Raw genomic sequence first — 21,000 nt, forward strand, 5'->3', positions numbered from 1 at the left:
GGCCAACTAGCTTGTTCTGGCTCATAATTCTGGAGGTACAAAATCTAGGATCTGTGCTAGGTGAAGTCTTCTTGGTAGCAGTGTCCCTGAAGTGGTACAGGCATCATACAACAGGAGACAGGGAATGCGTGTGTCTACTTGTTTGATAGTCTCCTTATCACATAAAGCTACTTTAATCAGGGGAGCTCCTTAATTGTTAGTAATTCCAGTTGCTTCCAAAAGCCAGTGTCCACTCTCTCAGTGCCCCACAGTGGAGATAAAGCTTCAATACATGAAGCACTATAGGACCCCCAAACCATAGCCAAACCACAGCAAAGACAAAATGGCTCAAATCAAATCATTAAAATTACATATTAGGAAAGATTACTGGAGATACTTTGCAACTTTTGTGGAAAACAAGTTTGTCATTTAAAACTTCATCAAAAAAGAAAGAAAGGATCCACTGGCAAATTCTAACCAGCATTAGAGACAAATGAAAACTAATTCTGTACAATGTAGAAAGAGAAGAGGAGAATTCCTTTCTATCTTCTGAAGTCAGTAGGACGATACCTCCAAAACCAAAGACAACACGAAACAGTAATAAAACTAAACACTAAGGTCAGGGTTAGGCTTTGGTGGTGCTCACCTTTAATCCCAGCACTTGGGAGGCAGAGGCAGGCGGATCTCTGAGTTTGAGCTTGGTCTACCACAGGTTCAACCCCCCGGGTCCTACATGGCAGAAGGGGAGACCTAACTCTGAAAAGAGGTCTTATGACCTCAAAATGTGTATGTGCACACAAACATGTGCACATACATACTCAGGTACACACAAAATAAGCAAACATTAAAACATGTAAAGGTGTTTAAGGGAGGAGAGTTTCTGAAGAAATGGCTCAGTGGGTAGTGGTGCTTGCCACCAAGCCTGACAACCTGAATTCCACCCCCAGGACCCACATGGTGGAATGGAGAACCAGCTCCTGCAGGTTGTCCTCTGACACCCACAGGAGTGCTAGGTATACATGTGTAAACCCATACACACAAAATTAATTAATGTAACCAACAACCCTAAAGATAATTTCCTTTATGTCTACAGACAACCAAGTGCTAAACTTGGCAGTACACATCAAAGGGAAGTGATTTCAGAGATTCAAGGTTGGCTCGATATTTGAAAATCAACCACTAGATTTAATATTTATTACAAGGGTAAAGAGGTTAAAACTGCATAATAACATTACCTCCCTCTTCCAGACCTCCTAATAATGACACGTCTTAGGTGTCAGCCTCTTTGTATACTTTCTCCCTTAGGATGCCTACATTTTTATCTGTAACCCAGACTTGCCCTTGAGCTTAAGATGGATAAATCCAATTGCCTATGTGTCTGTCTAAATAGTCCTCTGCACCTGGGAGCCCCAAAGCACCAATTTAACCAAGCACAGACCAAAAATGCTTGGTTAAAAAACCAAAAAACAAAACAAAACAAAAACCCCAACAACCCAAAACACAAAAACTCCGTGATTGTACTGAACACGTGCTCTACTCTGCTCCTTAGTGCCATCTGTTCCTTAAAAGCTGTGCAACAGGGCTGGAGAGATGGCTCAGAGGTTAAGAGCACTGAGTGCTCTTCCAGAGGTCCTGAGTTCAATTCCCAGCAACCACGTGGTGGCTCACAGCCATCTATAATGTGATCTGACCCCTTCTTCTGGCCTGCAGGTGTACACGCAGGCAGAGTACTGCATACATAATAAGTGAATCTTAAAAAAAAACAAGCCATGCAACAATGTTTACACATCCTTTACATTGTACTGTATATAATCTAAAGATGATGTGGCACCTGGGTGTGTGCTGGGGTGCATATGCCCTAGAGCCAATTCCCCAGACTCTGAGCAGTGACTGGTGGCTGTTCCTACATAAGCATTTTCAATCAAACATGTCTACTCTACTGTTTCATTGCCCAAACCTGCTCTTCTTTCTCCCTTCCCATCGCCCCTCTCTTTAAAACTCAATAAACAGAAACTCCATTCTCCTAGTTGCTTAGATCAGTATTCCTGGGGCCACTTCCACCTTTGTCTTCTTTCAAATCCAAACCCAGTCTTTCAGCAAATCCTGTTATCTCTTTCTTTAAACTATCTCCATATTCTGTCCCTTTTCTCCACTGGTACAATCCCGGTCTGAGTCATCCTTTTACCTGGATTAATACAACAGCTGACAAACCGGTCTTCCTGTCTTCCTTGTACTCTGACTGTCTCCTTCACCACAGCCTTCCTTATGTAAGCAAATGTAGTGACTGTACAGTGCAGTAAGAACAAAACGCTCGGCCTTCACTCGCTACTGTGCATTCCGAGAAACACCAAACCTTACTTGTGCCTGCATGTGCCCAGGTGACATGGTCCCTCCGTCCTTTCTTGGCTTCATTCCTAGCTACCCTTCTGGTTTCTACCACTCTGGCATACTATCTTTTCTATTGCAAACAAGGGCTCACAGCTGGTTTTCTCACTACTTGGAAAGACAGCTTATGTCTTGTTTTCTAATTCTCTGCAAGCGACCGAATGTTACTTTATCCTCTCTGAAGGCATATATAGCATACTCCTGTGACCAACTTCCATATTTCTCAACCCCACGCATTCTCCACCTCCCTGATTTCCTGGATCTTTATGCAAAGCTGTCATCATTTCAGACCCATTTTTTTATACTTCGCATCCCTGTTTATCTATCTATCTAGCAGAAGGCAAACTCCCAAGGACATAGGCAGCTTGTTTGACCAGAACAGTGCTCCAGACACAGGGGCTCAAAAATGATTTACTATGGGCTGGAGAGATGGCTTGGAGGTTGGGAGCACTAACTGCTCCTCCAGAGGTCCTGAGTTCAAATCCCAGCAACCACATGGTGGCTCACAGCCATCCATAATGAGATCTGGCGCCCTCTTCTGGCGTGCAGGTGTACATGCAGGCAGAGCACTGTATACATAATAAATAAATAAATCTTTTAAAAAATTATTTACTAAATGAAGGAACCTTTGGCTAACACATGAAGAACTTAGGATCAGGCAACCTTGACTGAATTCTAGCTTTGCTATTTCCTGGCTATGCCCGAGCAAGTCTGGAAAGGCTACTCATCCACATTTTACGTGTTCTTAATATCAAACGGTGATGGCAATCCCCACTCCAGAGTACTGTTGGCAAGGACTGAAATTTAGAAGTAGTAATGTGCTGATACACAGACTTGGTACGTGACAGTTACACAGTACTCAGCAATTGTTTTGAGGCGCTCTGGAAAGCCACACTAGTTTAAAAGCTGCAGCTCATAATCAGGAGTAGGTGCTGACTTTTATGTTAATGAACTCGGCTTTGATCCCAGATGCTGAGACACATTAAGATACACGCTCTTCACTCAGCCCTCAGCCATGTGATCTTGGAACTTGTGTGATCTTCATTTGTTAAACTGTGTGAACATACCTCATAGCTTTGAAAAGTGTCGAGCACACAGCAATTTCTCACCGTGCGCTAGGATCATGATGTAGTTCGGGTGAAAAGTCAAAGCGTGTATACTAAGAACAGAGCAGTTAAGAAAACCAGGCGGTACAGGAATGTCTCCTGGGCTGGGCTGGGCTGGGCTGGGCCCACAACTAAGAAGTTTAACAACAGTCAGCAAAGCTGCGAGTGTGTGTCGTGCGCACGCTGGAGGTACAAGCATTGAGGCCAGGGGAGGATGTCAAGTGTCCTGCTCAGTCATCACTATCCATCTTACTCCTTTGCGACTGAGTCTTTCAGTGAACCTGGAGTTAAGCTGGCAACCAGCAAGCTCCAGCGATCCTGTCTCAGCCCCCAAAGCACTGGAGTTAACAGACCTGGCTCACCAACTTGGGCTTTTAAATGATGCGATGGGAACTCAAGTCCTCATTCTTGCATAGTAAGCACTCTTAACTCTTGGAGCCATTTCTCCACGTTCCTCAAAAAAGTGTTTTTCAACCGAGGTCAGCAGACGCACTGGGAGGGAAACAGAGGACGTAACTCCACGATTTACGGAGAGTCCAGAACACAAAGATGTGTTTCATGACAAAGACTAAACCACAGAACTGGACGTGATAAGGGTGGTCCTGGAGGCTGCGCGATTTCACCAGGTGAGAAAAGGGACATCACTTCTGAAGCCAGAAGTGGTAAGTGTCTTGAAGGAGCGCGGGGGAGGGGTGGCGGGCAGCAGGCATGGAGGGACAGTGTGGCCTGGGCCAGCCACTTGAGCGACGCGGCCTTTCCCACACCCAGGTCCCTAGCTTTCTGCCTCAGTGTCCCCTCAAGATCAGCTTCTGGACGCTCCTAAGCCGCTGAGCTCCCTCTCGCTCGCGCCACTCTTACCTCGTCTTCCAGTCTTTCCCTCACTCTCCCGCCTTCTGCACCTCTAGACGGAAATGACGAATAAGAAGCGCGCCGCGCCGTGCCAGAAAGGTTCTGCCAGAGTGGGAAAAAGGTTCCGGCAAGCCTCACTGCGCCGGCGCGCGGGCGCGAGCGTCCAAAGCGCCTTTCGGTGCCTGAGGACCTGGGTTTGTTCCCTCCTCCTGCGCCGTTCGAAGTCCTCTCAGCGAGGCCAAAAGAGACTGCGGCTTCCTAAGGATAGTTTTCCTCCGGCTCCGAAGCCTCTCGGCACCCTGTTGTGGCCCTTGCCCTCTGACCCCGTGGCGGCGGGGTGAGAGGTCGGGTGGCCATCTTGTGGCGGCGGCGCGGGCGGCTGTTACTGCGGCGACCTATCCCCTCCCCCTCCGCCTGGTACCCCTGAGCTGTCTGTCAGTCAGCGGAGAGTCCTGCAACCTGTCAGGAGAGGCCTGGGCCGAGTGCGGTCGCTCTCCCCGTGTCATCGGGCGGCCCAGGCCGCTCCTCACCACCGCCACCATGTCCTCCTTCTCAGAGTCGGCGCTGGAAAAGAAGCTCTCAGAGCTGAGCAACTCTCAGCAGAGCGTGCAGACCCTGTCCCTGTGGCTCATCCACCACCGCAAGCACGCAGGACCCATCGTCTCCGTCTGGCACCGCGAGCTCCGCAAAGGTGATCACCCCCGACCCACCCCTGTGCTCGCCCATGCTTGTCCTCGTCCACTTTCCCATACCCCTCAAGCTTCCTAATTAAGCCTTGCTTTGCAGACCTGGGTCTCTGATTGAACTTCTGAGTTTGGAGACGGTGTTATTCCATTTTCTTGGAGAGGGAAACTGAGGCCCAGTAAGGTATGAGATACTTACTCAGCTGAGGTCCCAACCACCCAGATCCCCAGACTTGAAGTTAGTCAGCTGCTTTCTTCCTCAGGCTCCCTGACACACTTGGCGACAGTTGTTTGGTTTGGTTTGGTTTGGTTTGGTTTAAATCTTGGCTGTTCTTGACGCTGGAAGACATTATGCACCTGACCAGTAGTCTCCGGGCAGACTGCCTACACTGAGACCTGGTGCAAACACTCTCTAGCTAGGTGATACAGGGCACGTTTCTTCATATTCCCGCGTCTGTGTATTATATGTAAAACAGACACAAAGTGACCTGTACTTTGAGGTAACTTTACTCCATGTTAGTTACTAGCCATAGACTTCAGAACAGCCCTGTAAACCGGGTAGCCTTCTGCACCTGCCCCCAAATTCAGACTCTCAGGATCTGGCATTCACTCAGCTCTGCCTGTTACCAGGCCCTTTGTTGGATACTTAATAGCAAGATGTTTCTGGCAGTTATCTGGAAGCTAAGCCTGTCTTTGTCACTTACCCCAACAGCTTAACTTCTGTGTCCTTTCATGTTTCCTTATATAGAAAGTGGAGATGGCCATAGTTTATATTACTATGGCTCTATCATGTGCCAGCCACTCGCTTCATGTAGGCTGCTTTTGTTTTTGTTTTAGGGTAGGGCCTCGCCATTTAGCCTTCACTGGCCTGGAACTCCCTATGTAGACCAGGCTGGCCTCAGAGATCCACCTGCTTCTGCCTCCCAAATGCTGGGATTAAGAGGGTGTGCCACTATACCGAGTAGTTCTTTTTGTTGTTTTGTGTTTGTTTCTTTGTTTTTTTTTTTTTTGTTTGTTTTGTTTTGTTTTTTAAATTCCTGGGGCCTTTGAAGTAGGAATTTTACAGATGGGGAAAACCCAGGGTTCAGCAAAGCAGCTGTAAGAAGCTGGAATAATCCAGTAAACACTTAAGCGTTCTGTGGGCACGGTGCAGGCGGTCAGTAGAAGTGGTGGGTAGGACTGTTGGCTGCCCAGCGTGCGGCCTGGTCTATGCCTTGCTGTGAAGCAGCTGGCCGCTACAGTGCTAACTCACACTGTGCTGGGCTCCTTCGCAGAAGGCTGAAGAACTGAAGCTTAGTGGGAAGTAACTTGCTGAGTGTCTCTGCTCTCTGAGCATCACCCTTTGTGGTCATGAGGAAGCTGAGGTGAGGAATGGTAGGCAGAGCCTTTGAACTGGGGTGGCTGCCCGGCGGGCACCAAATGTAGCATTGTTTCAGGAGACTGCATGCTAGACCTCTGGCAGAGCCTCCACGTTGTGATTCGCTATACTGAGACAGAAATCCCTTCAGCCCCCTGGAGCGCCCAGTCTGCTGGGCCAACCAGATATCTACAGCATCTCTGGAGATAGGAGAAAACTGTCGGCGTTCTCTACTGAATTCCCTTTGGCAGAATCTCTCCATCTTGAAATTGCCAGCCCGTCTCAGACTGTGAAGCCTTCCTTCTCAATTCCTCACCTTACCCTATTTGAGTTCCTGAAAATAGCAATTTAGAGAATATTTTCATCGCTGAAGCTCTTCTATGTCTAGCTTTATCTGGCATGGCCTCATGTAGTAAGTAGTGTGGCATTCTTATCACCATTTTATAGAGGACAGCAATACAGCAAGGCCAGGGGCTTGTTCAGGGCCACATCTAAGACATGGGCCCAGGGAGGACTGATACCCAGACTTAGGCTTTTTCAAGTACCTAGTGCCTCAGTGATCTTAATGTGGGGTGCTGTCCCCTGCGAGTACTCTCTTCAGTCCATCACGCCATTTACCTTTTCTTCATTTTTACGTATGTCTTTTTCACTAGTTTTGTTTTGATCAGGGCCCTCAAATGCACTTAGAATTGTGTCTATTATGCAGTTAAAAAATTAGTTTAGTAGTTTCGTTGTGCCTCTGATGTTTCATATTTGAATAAAGGATCTAAACAGCATTGGTTCTAGTATCTGTGGCAATCTCAGTATTGTAGACTGTGGTTTTCACAAGGTAGCCACTTATTACATGTGGCTTATAGGCATTTAAAATGGTGGCAAAGGAACTACACTTTTGAATATAAAATCTAAGGTTCAGTTCCTCGGTTTTCTTAGCTCAGTCAAGTGTTGACTGGCCACCATGGCTGATGGCTATCAAGTTGCACCTTGCAGAACTAGAGTTCCTCCCCAAGCCTCGAGATATGTGTTCATCTCCTATCCGGCTCCCTTGTGAACTAAGAATGTCCCCATACTAAAGAAGAAAAGGTTTTGTGCGCTGACATTGAAACTGACTAGCCCCTTGTGATCTAGTCCACCCTGTTTTTGAAAGTGGCCATTTGTATCTATGAAGAAGTTGTTTCCCTGTCTAAGGCATTACCACTGTGTTTGAATTGTCATCAAAGTACTTACAGGATTTATAAAGATTATTTCCTCTCATTTAAGAATTGCTTCTGTTAGCTGGGCGTAGTGGTACACGCCTATAATCCCAGCACTCGGGAAGCAGAGGCAGGTGGGTCGCTCTGAGTTCAAGGCCAGCCTGGTCTACAAAGTGACTCTAGGACAGGCAAGGCTAACACAGAGAGACACCCTGTCTCGAAAAACCAAAAAAAAAAAAAAAAAAAAGAATTGCTTCTGTTTTAAAATTTTCTTGCTCTTTTCTAGCAATTATTAATCGGTCCTTTTAGACTATAAGTAGAACTTCTCTCCTTTATGGAGTAGTTTGGTATTGCAGGGTTATTAGATGTTTGCTTTATTTATTATTTATGTGTTTATTTGTTGCATTTGAGGCAGGGTCTCACTATGTAGCCCTGGCTGTCCTGGAACTTGCTATGTTGACCAGGCTATCTTCAAACTCCCAGAGGCCTGCTTGTCTTTACCTCCCAACTGTTAGCCCACACCTGGCTAAGATGAATTATTTTTTAATGTTTTTGTTTGTTTGTTTGTTTCTTACTGTTGGCCACAATGTAGGTAAATAGTTCTTTTTTCCAGAGTACTTTGTAGCCTTTCTCTACACATCAAAAAATTAGCCAGTCTTTTAAATTTTACTCAACAACGTGTTCTACTGGTTTGGAATGGGCTTTGGTAGGAGGTGGAAAAATACATTTTGTCATATTGTTACCCAGAGTTGAAGTAGTGGGATGTGTGTACTTTACGTTTGCCTGTGTCACAGCGCCTCTACACACAGGGTACCTTATATTGCTCTTTTAGCATGCCCAATGTGCTGTAGGCCAGAAGAAGGCACTGAATCCCCTGGAACTATAGTTAATAGGTGGTTGTGAGCTGCCATGTGGGTGCTGGCAACCAAACTTTGGGCCTTTAGAAGAGCATGGAGTCTGCCCTCTTTTTGAGACAAGGTCTCACTCTGTAGCCCTAGCTGGGAACTGGCAGAGATCTGCCTTCCTCTGCCTCCTAAGTGCTGTGATCAAAGCCTCTAGGAGTGATTTTTTTTAAAAAAATCAAAATAATAGTTTGTTATTATCTCTTTAAAAATTATAAAAAGAAAAGCTGTACTAACCCTGATCTGAGTGACCACAGCATATATATTGAGTTTGGGTTACATAATTAGAAGTAAGGACTAAAAACTTTTATTATGTTTAAGTAGAGTGTTAAATTCCTCTTGTATATTTTTATTCATTGATTTTCTTTTAATTTATATGACATTTTAATTGCATCATTTTAAAAATTAGGTCTTTTTAAAATATATCATTTCCCCTTCTTTTTCCTCCCTTCAAACCTCATATACCCCTTCTTGTTCTCTTTCAAATATATAGCCTCTTTTTAAAATTAATTGTTACATACCTATATGTATATGCATATATATTTCTAAATATAACCTGCTGTGCTAAGTCTTTATAATGTCACTTATATGCATGTTTTCAGGACTGACCATTTGGTATTGGATAAACAATTGGTATGTTCTTCAGTGGGGAAGACTGTTTCTTCTACTCTCAGGATTTCTTAGTTGCCTGTAGTTCTTTGTGTAGGGTCAAGGAGTCATAGTCTTTGCTCTGTCCATGTTAGCTCATATGTTTAGGCAGTCATGTTGGTGATACTTTTTCTTAAAAGCTTTCCACCCCTTCTCCGGATCCCTGAGCCTCAGGTGCAAGGGTTGTTTTGTAGATGCATTCATTGGGACTGGGCTCCACAACTGCATTTTGATTGGTTGTGGTTTTCTGTACTGGTTTCCATCTATTGCAAAGAAAAGTTTCTTTAGCTGGATACAGTGGTGCACACCTGTAATCCCAGCCAGCACTTGGGTAGGCAGTGACAGATGGATCTCTGTGAATTTGAGGTCCACAAATCGAGTCCAGGACAGCCAAGGCTACACAGAGAAACCCAATCTGGAAAAACAACAACAACAAAAGTTGTTTTATAATGGGGGTGAGGAATACACTTATCAGGCACTGGGGAAGGATGTACAGCTCTACAAGTCTTTTTTGTTTTTTTTTTTTTGTTTTTGGAGACAGGATTTTCTCCGTGTAACAGCCCAGGCTGGCCTTGAATTCAGAGATCTGCCTGCCTCTGCCTCCCGAGAGCTGGGATTAAAGGCATGTACCACCACGCCCAGCTTTCTGCAAGTGTTCTTAATTGCTGAGCTATCTCTCCAGTCTTTTGCTATAATGCCACATTTGTAACAACAGCAAGACACTGTATCAACTATATTTATTTGAGTCAGTCTCAGTATGTAGCTCTGACTGCCTAAGAACTTGCTAGCTCTAAGTAGACCAGGATGACCTCAAACTCAGAGATCTACCAGCCTCTGCCTTTCCATTGTTGGGATTAAAGGCATTCAATATCTCCTTGTCTAATTCTGTGAGCATTCCAGGATATAGTTTAAATTATAATGTACAGGTAGGCATATTGAGACTTGTCTCAAAACAAAACAAAAACTACAACATGCTTTTAAAACCCTGTTTTCAATTTGGCTTATTCTGAGTAGCTGAGTTTTAAAATGTCAGATCTTTTGCCTGCTTTGCTTTTTAGGAAAGTTTTTTTTTGTTGTTGTTGTTATTGTTGTTGCTTTTTTTTTTTTTTTTGAGAGCAGTGGAGCAAAGACTAGGTACACAGTTGTTTAAAAATTGACATAAATGCTGCTAGAATTTTCTATTCAGCATTGAAGAGAATTTAGTGTTTTGAAACATCTTGTTATATTTATGCTTATTTCTTTTAAAAGAAAGCTGGGACCCAAAGTGCTAGTGATATAACTTTAGGATTGAGAACTTATGTGCATAGAAGCCAGAAAATTCAGTAATGTCCCCCCAGGCAACTGTAACTCAGGTGTATTTCATGAAGCTTTTATGGTTTAATATATGAGACCATACAGAGTAATAGAAAATAGTACATTTTGTATATGTAACAAAGACGAATTATAGGTTTTGTGGGAGCTATAATTTTGCATATTCAGATTTGAGATATGTATAAATTTTCAGCAATAATGCAGCTTTTCTGCATGTTTGTGTTTGAGATAAGCATTCATTAGTGTATCTAGAGAATCATCTGGACTGTAGAGACAGTGTCATTGGCTGACCATGGTTATTCACATCTCAGAAAGTCTGTTGCAAATTTATCCTTCAAAGTTGAAGCTTAACTCAGTGTTCACTCTAGAACATTTGGTCATCAAGATTGTATTAGAAGGAGACATCCTCACAGTGCAGTGAATGAACACCTTGGTTTAGCATCAACAGCTTATCTTTATAAATTTTCATTGAACTATCTTCATTTTTGTTGCTAATTAATTACCCTGGCCAAAATGAAATGAAGCTGATGTTTTTCATTCCCCCCCCCCCCCAATTGTATTCCCAGATGTGCGAGTTAAAGACTTCAAGGGGTTTGTGCTATTCCATTGTTTTATTCAGACACTCACTTGACTCTGCGAGGAAACAACTCACCTTAGTATTCTTTTTGTGTATAGGCAGTGTGTGTGTTCTCACGCTTGCTTGCTGTGTGCAGGTGCATATGTGTGTGGAGGTAAGAGGTTAATGTTTAGACACTATCCACCTTAGATAGTGGGGTAGTGTTGTTATAATGAAGGAAAAATCTCAATCATTGGATTTTGCCAGTGAAGACTCAGGAGCCAGATGCTGCTATGAAAACTTACTAGCTCACTTAAATCCAGAATTCACCAATTAGGTGGGTTAGCTGCCAGCTTGCCCCAGAGAACCCCCTCCACCTTGAGTTTTACTTGGGTTCTGGGCATCTAAATTCCCGACCTCATGTTTGTGTGACAAATGCCTTACCTGCTGAGCTGTCTTCTCATCTGTAATGTTCTTTAGGAATATTCTCATAATCATTAATTAGAACGTCTTTGCTGTAAATTAAATTGTCCTTTCTTTTTTTTTTTTTTTTTTTTTCAGCCAAATCAAATAGAAAGCTTACCTTTCTGTACTTAGCAAATGATGTCATCCAAAACAGTAAAAGGAAAGGACCTGAGTTCACGAGAGAATTTGAATCTGTCCTTGTGGATGCTTTTTCTCATGTTGCCAGGTACGTTTTCTGTGTGTGGGGTTTATACATTTTCCACCTTTTTGTTCTGTTGATTTTGTGACAGCCTTTGTATACTGACAACTTTGTACTTTATAGAGTGTTGTGAAGGCCAAATTATGGTTTTATGTTTTTCTGGGCACTTAACTATCATCTCAGACATGTAAACATTTTGAAACACTAAAGAGATTCATTCTGGTAGCAGAAACACATTTTTCTCCCTGAGCTCACCTACTGGATTTCTTTTTTGAGTATGTTTTCCAATGGCTGAGTTGTCTCATTAGCTTATGATCAAAAACCAGAGCTAGTAATATGAGGAAGCCTTTTGATAATGTCTCCCCAATAGCAGACATTGGTTCCGGAGACTTCTCTATTTCCTTCTTGATTTCTAGTTTGCTAAAAATAGTAGCCGTTATTGTCACTGCTAAAATAGTCATTATAAGTGTGGAAAAGTAGATGCTTGAGCCGAATTGTAGTAAATCGCTACTCGAATTCCAGAGAGTGGAGCACACAGGCAGCTGGGTAGAAAGCTCACAGTGGTTACAATCCTCACGTCACTCGTGCTTGTTTTCATGTCTTGGTGTAGATGTGAGTTAGGTTCCCAGGAGAATTCTGGTGTTTGTCTGTTTAGACTGTTATGTTTGTAAGTATGCACAAAAATACACAGACCTTTGCAAAAGAAACCAGAAAGAGTGAAAATGAGACTAGTCAGTTAAAAAATGGTCTTGGGTCTAAGGTGTGAGTGAAAGGTCTTAAATGGGATTTGAAGTCAGTATTTCTTGAAGAATTTGAAATGTTTAAAAGAATAAAGTTAGGAGTTCAAAATGTTAAAAACTACACGAAGCTTTCTAAAGCTGGAGATTTTTGCTTGGGTCTGTGGTGCTGGCTTCTGATGGACTCGGGCACTGAAGTAGCAGAATGTGTTGATAACTTGAAGAAAGTTGCACTCTGAAACTGGAGACAGGGATTTGTTGTTTTGATGAGGCTTAGTTATGTGCCTCAGATACTGCTCTGTCTTAAACACCATGTGAGTGGCCTTGGATGTGTAAGTTAAGTTTTCAGCCCAAGTTTCCTACCTAGTTAAAAGGCAGGAAAACCTCTTCTCACTTTGTTATTGTGAATGCCAGCAGGGTGAGGAGCTTTGTGAGACCTGGTCCCTGTTTCACTCACTCATTTTTATGTACTACACTGCATGCAGGTGCGGAAGGACTCTTTCTGTTCCTAGCACCCAGGCTGTGTACCCTGTAGTGCCTAGCGCCCAGGCTGTGTACTTTGTAGTGCCTAGCGCCCAGGCTGTGTGCCTTGTACTGCCTAGCGCCCAGGCTGTGTGCCTTGTACTGCTTAGCGCCCAGGCTGTGTACCCTGTAGTGCCTAGCGCCCAGGCTGTGTACCCTGTAGTGCCTAGCGCCCAGGCTGTGTACCCTGTAGTGCCTAGCGCCCAGGCTGTGTACCCTGTAGTGCCTAGCGCCCAGGCTGTGTGCCTTGTAGTGCCTAGCGCCCAGGCTGTGTGCCTTGTAGTGCCTAGCGCCCAGGCTGTGTACCTTGTAGTGCCTAGCGCCCAGGCTGTGTGCCTTGTAGTGCCTAGCGCCCAGGCTGTGTACCCTGTAGTGCCTAGCGCCCAGGCTGTGTACCCTGTAGTGCCTAGCGCCCAGGCTGTGTGCCTTGTAGTGCCTAGCGCCCAGGCTGTGTACCCTGTAGTGCCTAGCGCCCAGGCTGTGTGCCTTGTAGTGCCTAGCGCCCAGGCTGTGTACCTTGTAGTGCCTAGCGCCCAGGCTGTGTACCCTGTAGTGCCTAGCGCCCAGGCTGTGTACCCTGTAGTGCCTAGCGCCCAGGCTGTGTACCCTGTAGTGCCTAGCGCCCAGGCTGTGTGCCTTGTAGTGCCTAGCGCCCAGGCTGTGTACCTTGTAGTGCCTAGCGCCCAGGCTGTGTACCTTGTAGTGCCTAGCGCCCAGGCTGTGTGCCTTGTAGTGCCTAGCGCCCAGGCTGTGTACCCTGTAGTGCCTAGCGCCCAGGCTGTGTACCCTGTAGTGCCTAGCGCCCAGGCTGTGTACCCTGTAGTGCCTAGTGCCCAGGCTGTGTACCTTGTAGTGCCTAGCGCCCAGGCTGTGTACCTTGTAGTGCCTAGCGCCCAGGCTGTGTGCCTTGTAGTGCCTAGCGCCCAGGCTGTGTACCCTGTAGTGCCTAGCGCCCAGGCTGTGTACCCTGTAGTGCCTAGCGCCCAGGCTGTGTACCTTGTAGTGCCTAGTGCCCAGGCTGTGTGCCTTGTAGTGCCTAGCGCCCAGGCTGTGTACCCTGTAGTGCCTAGTGCCCAGGCTGTGTGCCTTGTAGTGCCTAGCGCCCAGCCTCTAGTTCAACGAATGGCTTCACATAGTCTTTCACAGGGTGTTCTATGACCTAGCAGCACTGGAGTCTGTCCTGGTGCTAAGCAGGGATTTAGTAACTGTTTATTGATTCAGTTAGGATAGTAGTCCTAATTGGGGAAAAGATCTGGTTTATGGGTACTATCCCTTCCCCATAGGGAAAGTAAACTAACACTTTTATTTTAAAATGATAATAATCTTCACTGTTCTAAATTAGAAAAAAATAACTAGAAAGGATTAAAAGGTGGTTACCAAGATTCAGAGGGCTTGCTTAGCATATGGCCACATCTTAAAACTATACAGAAGCCAGGCATGGTAACACACTCCTGTAATTTCATCACTTGGACCAATCGAGGCTATGTAGTGAGACCTTGTCACAAAGAAAATGAAGAAATATAAACAGGAAGCATTGGGAAAATGTCTGGGTACATTCTACCTGGCTTTTCCCAGCTCCTGTCTGTATTTCAGTCTGTTTAAAGTCCAGTTTAGACCATGTTTCTAGGCTTCTCTCCTCTACCCTCTCATCAGAACAGAAAGTACAGTAGCTACTTTAATGCTGGCAGATAGTGAACAAAGGTAGCTGACCCAGTGAGCCTCAAATTGATGAGCATTTTTATGATGCTTCTCCACTTCCATCCCCAAGCCAAAAAAAAAAAACCTTTAAAGTCAGAGAAAGCACAATGTTCGTAGAGTAGATTTGATTTGAATAGCAGTTTAATTAACCAGACTATGAACATGCTATGCTCACAAGTCCTTATTTTCTTTAAAGTTTGGAGGTAGTTGCATTTTATCATTCAACAGGTATGAGTGTTTTTTTTCTATGCCACGAACTGATTTAGAGCTTGGGGAACAGCAAGGAAGAAGGCAGACAAGGATGATGACATGAGCAAGATGCTTTGAAATGATATTGACACAATTAAGTAAAATAGTGTTTTAGGGTGGGATCTTCCCTAGGCATTGTGGGTAAGGAGGTGATATTGGAGAACCTAAGGTAGAAATAACTGTGGTATTTTAAAAGGAACAAGATGAAAGCCAGTGTGGCTGGATATGGTGAGCAAAGTGAGACATGGCTCCAGATGGGTCAGAGGGAATTAGAAAGGGACCAATTTCCGTATACACTGTCTATTCTGATAGGATGTCAGCCAAGAGTTATAAGCCAGGAATGGAAAAATTCCCACAGACATTGTAAAATAGCCTTCTTTTAAAAGGCTTGTGTTGATACATACACGTGTATAACAACACTTAAAAGAGGCCATGAATTTGAAAGGGAGTTGGGGTGGGCATATTAATGGGGGAAGGCTCTGAGAGAGGGAGGAGAAAGAAAACAATGTAATTATATTATAATCTCAAAAAAAAAAAAAATTGAAAAGGGAAATTTGCAAAGTGCAGGTAAAATTGGGGCAAGAAAACAAAAGAACCTAACCCTATAACTAGGATTTGTTTTTTCTCCTTTCAGTCCATTTGTTAATTGTGCTACCATTGACTGGCTCATGAAAAGTTTAATCATTTGTGAAATAATGAATAAGCACTTTTGGCAAAAATTGTACTTAAAAAAAAGTTCACTGTATTAACAGATTATCTCATTTTATACAACTATTTAACATATGTTGAAAAGCTTTGTTTATTTTGTTTGTTTTTATTTTTTCAAGACAGGGTTTCTCTTTGTAGCACTGGCTGTCCTGAAACTCAATCTGAGACCAGGCTGGCCTTGAACTCACAGAGATCCACCTGCCTCTGCCTTCTGAGTGCTGGGATTATAGGTGTATGGTATGCTACCACCACCCAGCAAGTTTCTTTTCTTTTTTTTTTAAAGGCTGTTATAAGGTTGGAGAGATGACTGAGTGGGTAAAAGCCAGACTAGGTGAATCAGCAAGCTCTGGGTACGATTGAGAGACCCTGTCTTAGTGTGGAGACTGGGTTGTGAGGGACAAGGAAGCCTGAGTTTGGAAGGTTGCTATGGTGTTGGCTAAAGTGAGATCAGTCAGGACATTTGCAGTGAGAAGGCAGTCTCCATTTATTGAATTCTGTAGATGGAGTCTTCTCCCCTGTAAAATTTACATGATGTGCTGAACTTAAGTGGGAGCTGGTAGTGTGGGAAGAGAGAATGTTGGTATAAGTGGATGGCTGATGGTACTGTTTACTGACCTGAAGATGGAGAGATTTGATGGAGCAATGATTTCTGTTTTGCTTCAACCATGTTAAGTTTGAAATGGTTGGTTAGATGTTCCAAGGGGTAATTAAGGATAGACGCTTGAGTAAACTAGTTTAAAATTCACAGACATGTTTTCACTTTTATTACAGTTTTTAAAAATTATTTTATGTGTATGGGCATTATGTCTGCATGAACCACATGTGTGCGTAGTACTCACAGAGACCATACCAGGCTTCCTATCTCTTGGAACTGGAGTCACAAGTGGTCGTGAGTTGCCATGTAAATGCTGGGAGTTGAATCTGGGTCCTCTGAAAGAACAGCAATGCTGTTAACTGCTGAGCCATTTCTCCAGCCCTCAATTTTTTAAAAAAATTAAAAATTCCATTTGTGTGTATATATACTCACATATTTGTACATGTGCTACAGCAAACACATGGAAGTCAGAGGACAATTTTCAGAAGTCATTTCACTCCTTTCACCATGTGGGTCCCAGGGATTAAACTCAGGTTTTCAGGCTTAGTGGCATGCACCTTTACCTACCGAGCCATCTTCTCTGATCCTAGATTTAATTTCTTGAGAAGTAAATCAGCAGTTACTGCCAAATACATGATAATTCCTTGTTGCTTGTGGGTCTCCTTACTTCTCCCAGGTGGGTAACTTCCTAGGAGGACTCATGGCTGCTGTGATTTATTACCCCAGGGATGCAGAGGATCAGCAAAGGGGAAAGGCGCTGGGCAGTCATGCCAGCAGGTGTGGAGTTCATTCTAATGGGAGAGACTCAGCACCCAGAGCTTTCTCTGAGGTTTTTGGAAGGCATTTCAGCCATTGCTCCTGGAAAGTTGTCTTAGCTGTCTGTCACTGTGGAAGATTGCTGGAGATATACACAGGGATTAAGGTCTATCTGGGCTCGTGGTTCCAAAAGTGTCAGTTCATGCTGCCAGCTCCATTTCTTTTGGGCTGTAGGGAGGTAGAGCATCACAGCACAGGAGGGTTGGTGAACAAGAAAGGGGAGGAGCCTAAAAGTGGCCTCTCTGAAGCACATCTCCTAATGGCCCATTCAGCTGTGAGCTCATAGATGATGGTAGCACCTTCCAGGGCCTCCTTTATCTGCAGCACCCCCACGGCTAGGGACAGAGTCTTCAGTTGGGATACTTTTTGTGGGGCCACTTTATACACAAATGATTAGTTGACAGAAGATTTTTCTAGGACATAGCATTTATATTTTTTTCTTAAGGTTTATTTTTAGTTTGTGTTTGTGTGTTTGTGTGTGTGGGGCATATGTGCGCATAAATTCAGGGGCCTATGGAAGGCAGAAGCACCTGATTCTTCCTGGAGCTAGAGTTACAGTTCATTATGACTAAGTGCACTTCCTGCTGATCCACCTCTCCAGCCCCATCAATTCTCTGAGCAATTATGAAGGGATTTTCTGTTCCAGCTTTGCACGTGGTACTGTAGGAAGAGCTGGACATCATAGAAGAAAGGATTCAACTTCTGCTGGGTCTGTCATAGATTTGTTATGTATAGGATAAGAGTAATGCACAAATTAAAAACAAATATAACACACACACTCAAAGCAAAGGCTTAGGTGTCCAGCTGACACTTGAAGAAGCAATGCTGTGTATGTGTTTTACACACTGTGACTTGGTCAGTTTTGAACATCTGTATTAGAGATGTAAAGTGTGGTTGAATTTATAATTAGACTATATATGTATATATATATATATAAATTTTTAAATTCAACATTCAATATATATACTTACTGTGTGGGTGATTTTATTTTCCATACCTTGATAACACATTTTTTTTTGCTTTCGTTTTTTTCCCCCTTGAGACAGGGTTTCTCTGTTACACAGAGCCCTGGCTGTCCTGGACTCTTTGTAGACCAGGCTGGCATTGAACTCGCAGAGATCTGCCTGCCTCTGCCTTCCAGGTGCTGGGATTAAAGGCCTGTATCACCACCACTCCCAGCCTGATAGCAAATATTTTTAAAATAATTTTTTTTATTAGCTGTTTCTCATACACACATTTGGTGTGGGGTAGGTTTTCATGTAGCCCAGGCTAGCCTCAGATTTTGTGTGGCCAGGGATGACTTTGAACTTATCCTCCTGCCTTCAATCCTTGAGTTCTGGGCTTATAGGAATGCACCACCATGCCTAGTTTGTGTAGTGCTGAGGATTGAACTCAGGCCTTTGCCTAGGCAAGCAACTGCCAGGTGATCTATATTCCCAGCCTCAAGAATTCTCAGCGTAGAATGAAATCTGTGTAACCAGAGAAGGTAGTGCCCGTTCTTTTGTCAAACTGCTTTCTTGCTCTACCCACATCTGATTCTAGGCTAAAGTGGCTTCTACTTCACTGGAGTGCCTTATTTGAAAACCAGTTAGTTTAGTTAATTTGTGACTTCAATGACTTTGATGCGGAAAACTTGGAAGTCAAGTATATTTACATAAAAATTTAAAAAATAAATTAAAAAACAGATTGATTTAGCCAGCATGGTTTTGGGGGAGGGGAGAAATGAGCCCCTTAGATGGAAAGCATACACAGGCATTCTTTGCAGCAAATGAGAGAGAGGTTCCGTAGGGCAAAGAGAAGGTGGAGCAAGAAGTGTAAGTCACTGTGGGGACTGGGGAGAGGCCTACGTGAGGCAAAGCTGACTTCAGGGTGCAGGCCTGATGACCAGGGTGGGCAGGTGAGGTCAGAAAAGGCTGGAGGGCTTTGTAAGGACTTCATCTGGTCTGAGAAGAATGGAAAGAAACAAGGTGCCTTTCAACAACAGCTAGTTACCTTACTCAGATTGGAGAGTAGGCTGGAGGAGGACAGGGCTGGAAGCTGGGAGAGAGTAAGAAACATCAGAGGAACCTGGGCAGAACTGGTTGCTGCTCTGGCCAGGTTTTTGGCTGAGGAAGGTGTGAGAGTAACTCATTCCTGCCCGTGTTTTGAAAGTAGAGTAAGAGTGTCTTAGCATAAACACCAGAGTGCTTGCTTATCACTGAGCTCTGTAAGACTTAGCACAAGTGTTTCCCTGTTTTCATAGTGCTTACCCCTGAGTTGAAAAAAAATTATAAAAAATCAACATAAATTTCCTGACTTGGTCCTTTGACATCAGGTTAGTGGGCTTGCTGCTAGTAATGTGTAAGTAGGACACGTGGCTGGGCCAGTCTGAGCATTAGTGTAAGCTCACAGCAATGCTGTCAGCGTTGAGGGGGCACAGGATTCCCTTCCTGCTTGAACTTGGTATTCTTGATGGTCTTAGTAAAGAAATTTCACTTCAACCCTGGGGTGTGGGGGTCTTTTTCCTCCGCTTTTTGGCATAGTCTCATATGTCTGAGTCTGGCCTCAAACATACTGTCACTGAGGAGGGCTGACTTCGAACTGGTCCTCTTCGAACTGGTCCTCTTGCTGTCACCTCCCAGTGCTTATGCAGTGTTGGGGGTTGATCCCAGAGCCAGGCAAGCACTTCACCAACTGCACTACAGCGCAACTCAAGAGCGCCCTTTTTTTTAACAAATGCATTTTAATTGACTTATTTATTTGGCAGTGCCCGCTTACAGGGTCAGAGGAAAACTTGCAGGAATTGGTTTTCTTCTTTTACTAGGTATGGAAATCAGGTTGTCAAGATTGGAGGCAAGCCTATTTACTTGCTGAGCCATCTTGTGAGTGTCAAGGTGTCACTTCTTAAGATGTTCAGTGTTAAGATGTTGGCTTTTATGCAGTCTCATTAAACAGACAGTGCATGGGAGCACACAGGTGGCGTGTCTTGTCCTGCGTGTCTGCTGCCATCTCATATGTTACCGTAGGGAAAAGGTTCACACTGTGTTAGCTATATCCTAGTTCAAGAGCAACATACCAGGAAAAAAGTACCTAACTTTTCTTTCAGATATAAATTACAAAGGAGCGTGTTATTCCCAGTGCATTCCAAGATTATCCATCAGATACATGATTGTGAACACAGAACTCAGACTAAGCCTAGTGTTAAAAAGTCAATATGAAGTTGTTATGGCACATATATGTACACACTTATATTTATACATGTAGAGGGGTTGGTGTGTTCATGTAGTGAATTTAAACATTTGTGCTTTTAAAATCTTAAAGGTTTAACTAATTTTAATTTCCAATATATGTCTAGGACTCTCTTTTATAAATTGATGACTTCTGAAAAGGCAAGCTGTCACAATCGAGACTGTTGATTTTGTTTGTTTTGTTTTATTTTCTGTCTGTTACAACAAGTCATTAGGCTTTCCCCCATTCCACCTTTCAAAGAGGAAAATGATTGCTTGGGTGATGGGATGCCTCCTCCTTGCTCACCATGTCAAGGCTGAGCAACCAGGTAGTGCAGGGTGTACCACACTCCGGGTTTAAGCGTGTAAACTATTTTGGCAGTTGTATTTTTTAAAAAGTAGGTCTGTCCTAATTAAAAACAAAAACCTTAAGCTTATATGTATATATCTTTTCATCTTTTCTGGGCAGAGAGGCAGACGAAGGCTGTAAAAAGCCTTTAGAACGATTGCTGAACATCTGGCAAGAGCGAAGTGTGTATGGCGGCGAGTTCATCCAGCAGCTGAAGCTGTCTATGGAGGACGCCAAGAGCCCTCCCCCCAAAGGTAGAGACATCACCACATGCTTACAGCCCTTGGTCTTTGCTCCTCCCAGCCCCACAAGAAACGCTGCAATGGGGGCTGCTGTGGCTGCTGTGATCCACCAGCCGCGTTAGGACTCCAGAGGGAGATGCTCCTGAGCGATGGTGAGGATTTCTGCAGTGCTCGAAGCAGCCGGGCCTGGTTCTTGTGCTTGTGCTGCCATGCTCTCACTCCCTCACTTTCCGTGTCTTCTTCATGGT

General features: G+C 44.1%; 2 protein-coding genes across 2 annotated transcripts in view; one reads left to right on the top strand and one right to left on the bottom strand.

The window, feature by feature from the left end:
• Positions 1–4,465, bottom strand: part of Tti1 (TELO2 interacting protein 1) — a 59,316-nt gene extending 54,851 nt beyond the window's left edge. The window contains exon 1 of the mRNA XM_051143683.1: positions 4,329–4,465. The gene's annotated coding sequence lies outside the window, so the exon portion shown is untranslated. The remainder of the gene's footprint in view (positions 1–4,328) is intronic.
• A 32-nt stretch (positions 4,466–4,497) lies between these two features.
• The window catches only part of Rprd1b (regulation of nuclear pre-mRNA domain containing 1B), a 46,191-nt gene continuing 29,688 nt past the window's right edge, over positions 4,498–21,000 (top strand). The window contains exons 1-3 of the mRNA XM_051143684.1: positions 4,498–5,010; positions 11,528–11,657; positions 20,631–20,764. Coding sequence (XP_050999641.1) covers positions 4,860–5,010; positions 11,528–11,657; positions 20,631–20,764 — 415 coding nt within the window. The 5' untranslated portion in view covers positions 4,498–4,859. The remainder of the gene's footprint in view (positions 5,011–11,527; positions 11,658–20,630; positions 20,765–21,000) is intronic.

Source organism: Acomys russatus, chromosome 4, assembly GCF_903995435.1.
Source record: "Acomys russatus chromosome 4, mAcoRus1.1, whole genome shotgun sequence".
Lineage (NCBI taxonomy): Eukaryota > Metazoa > Chordata > Mammalia > Rodentia > Muridae > Acomys > Acomys russatus.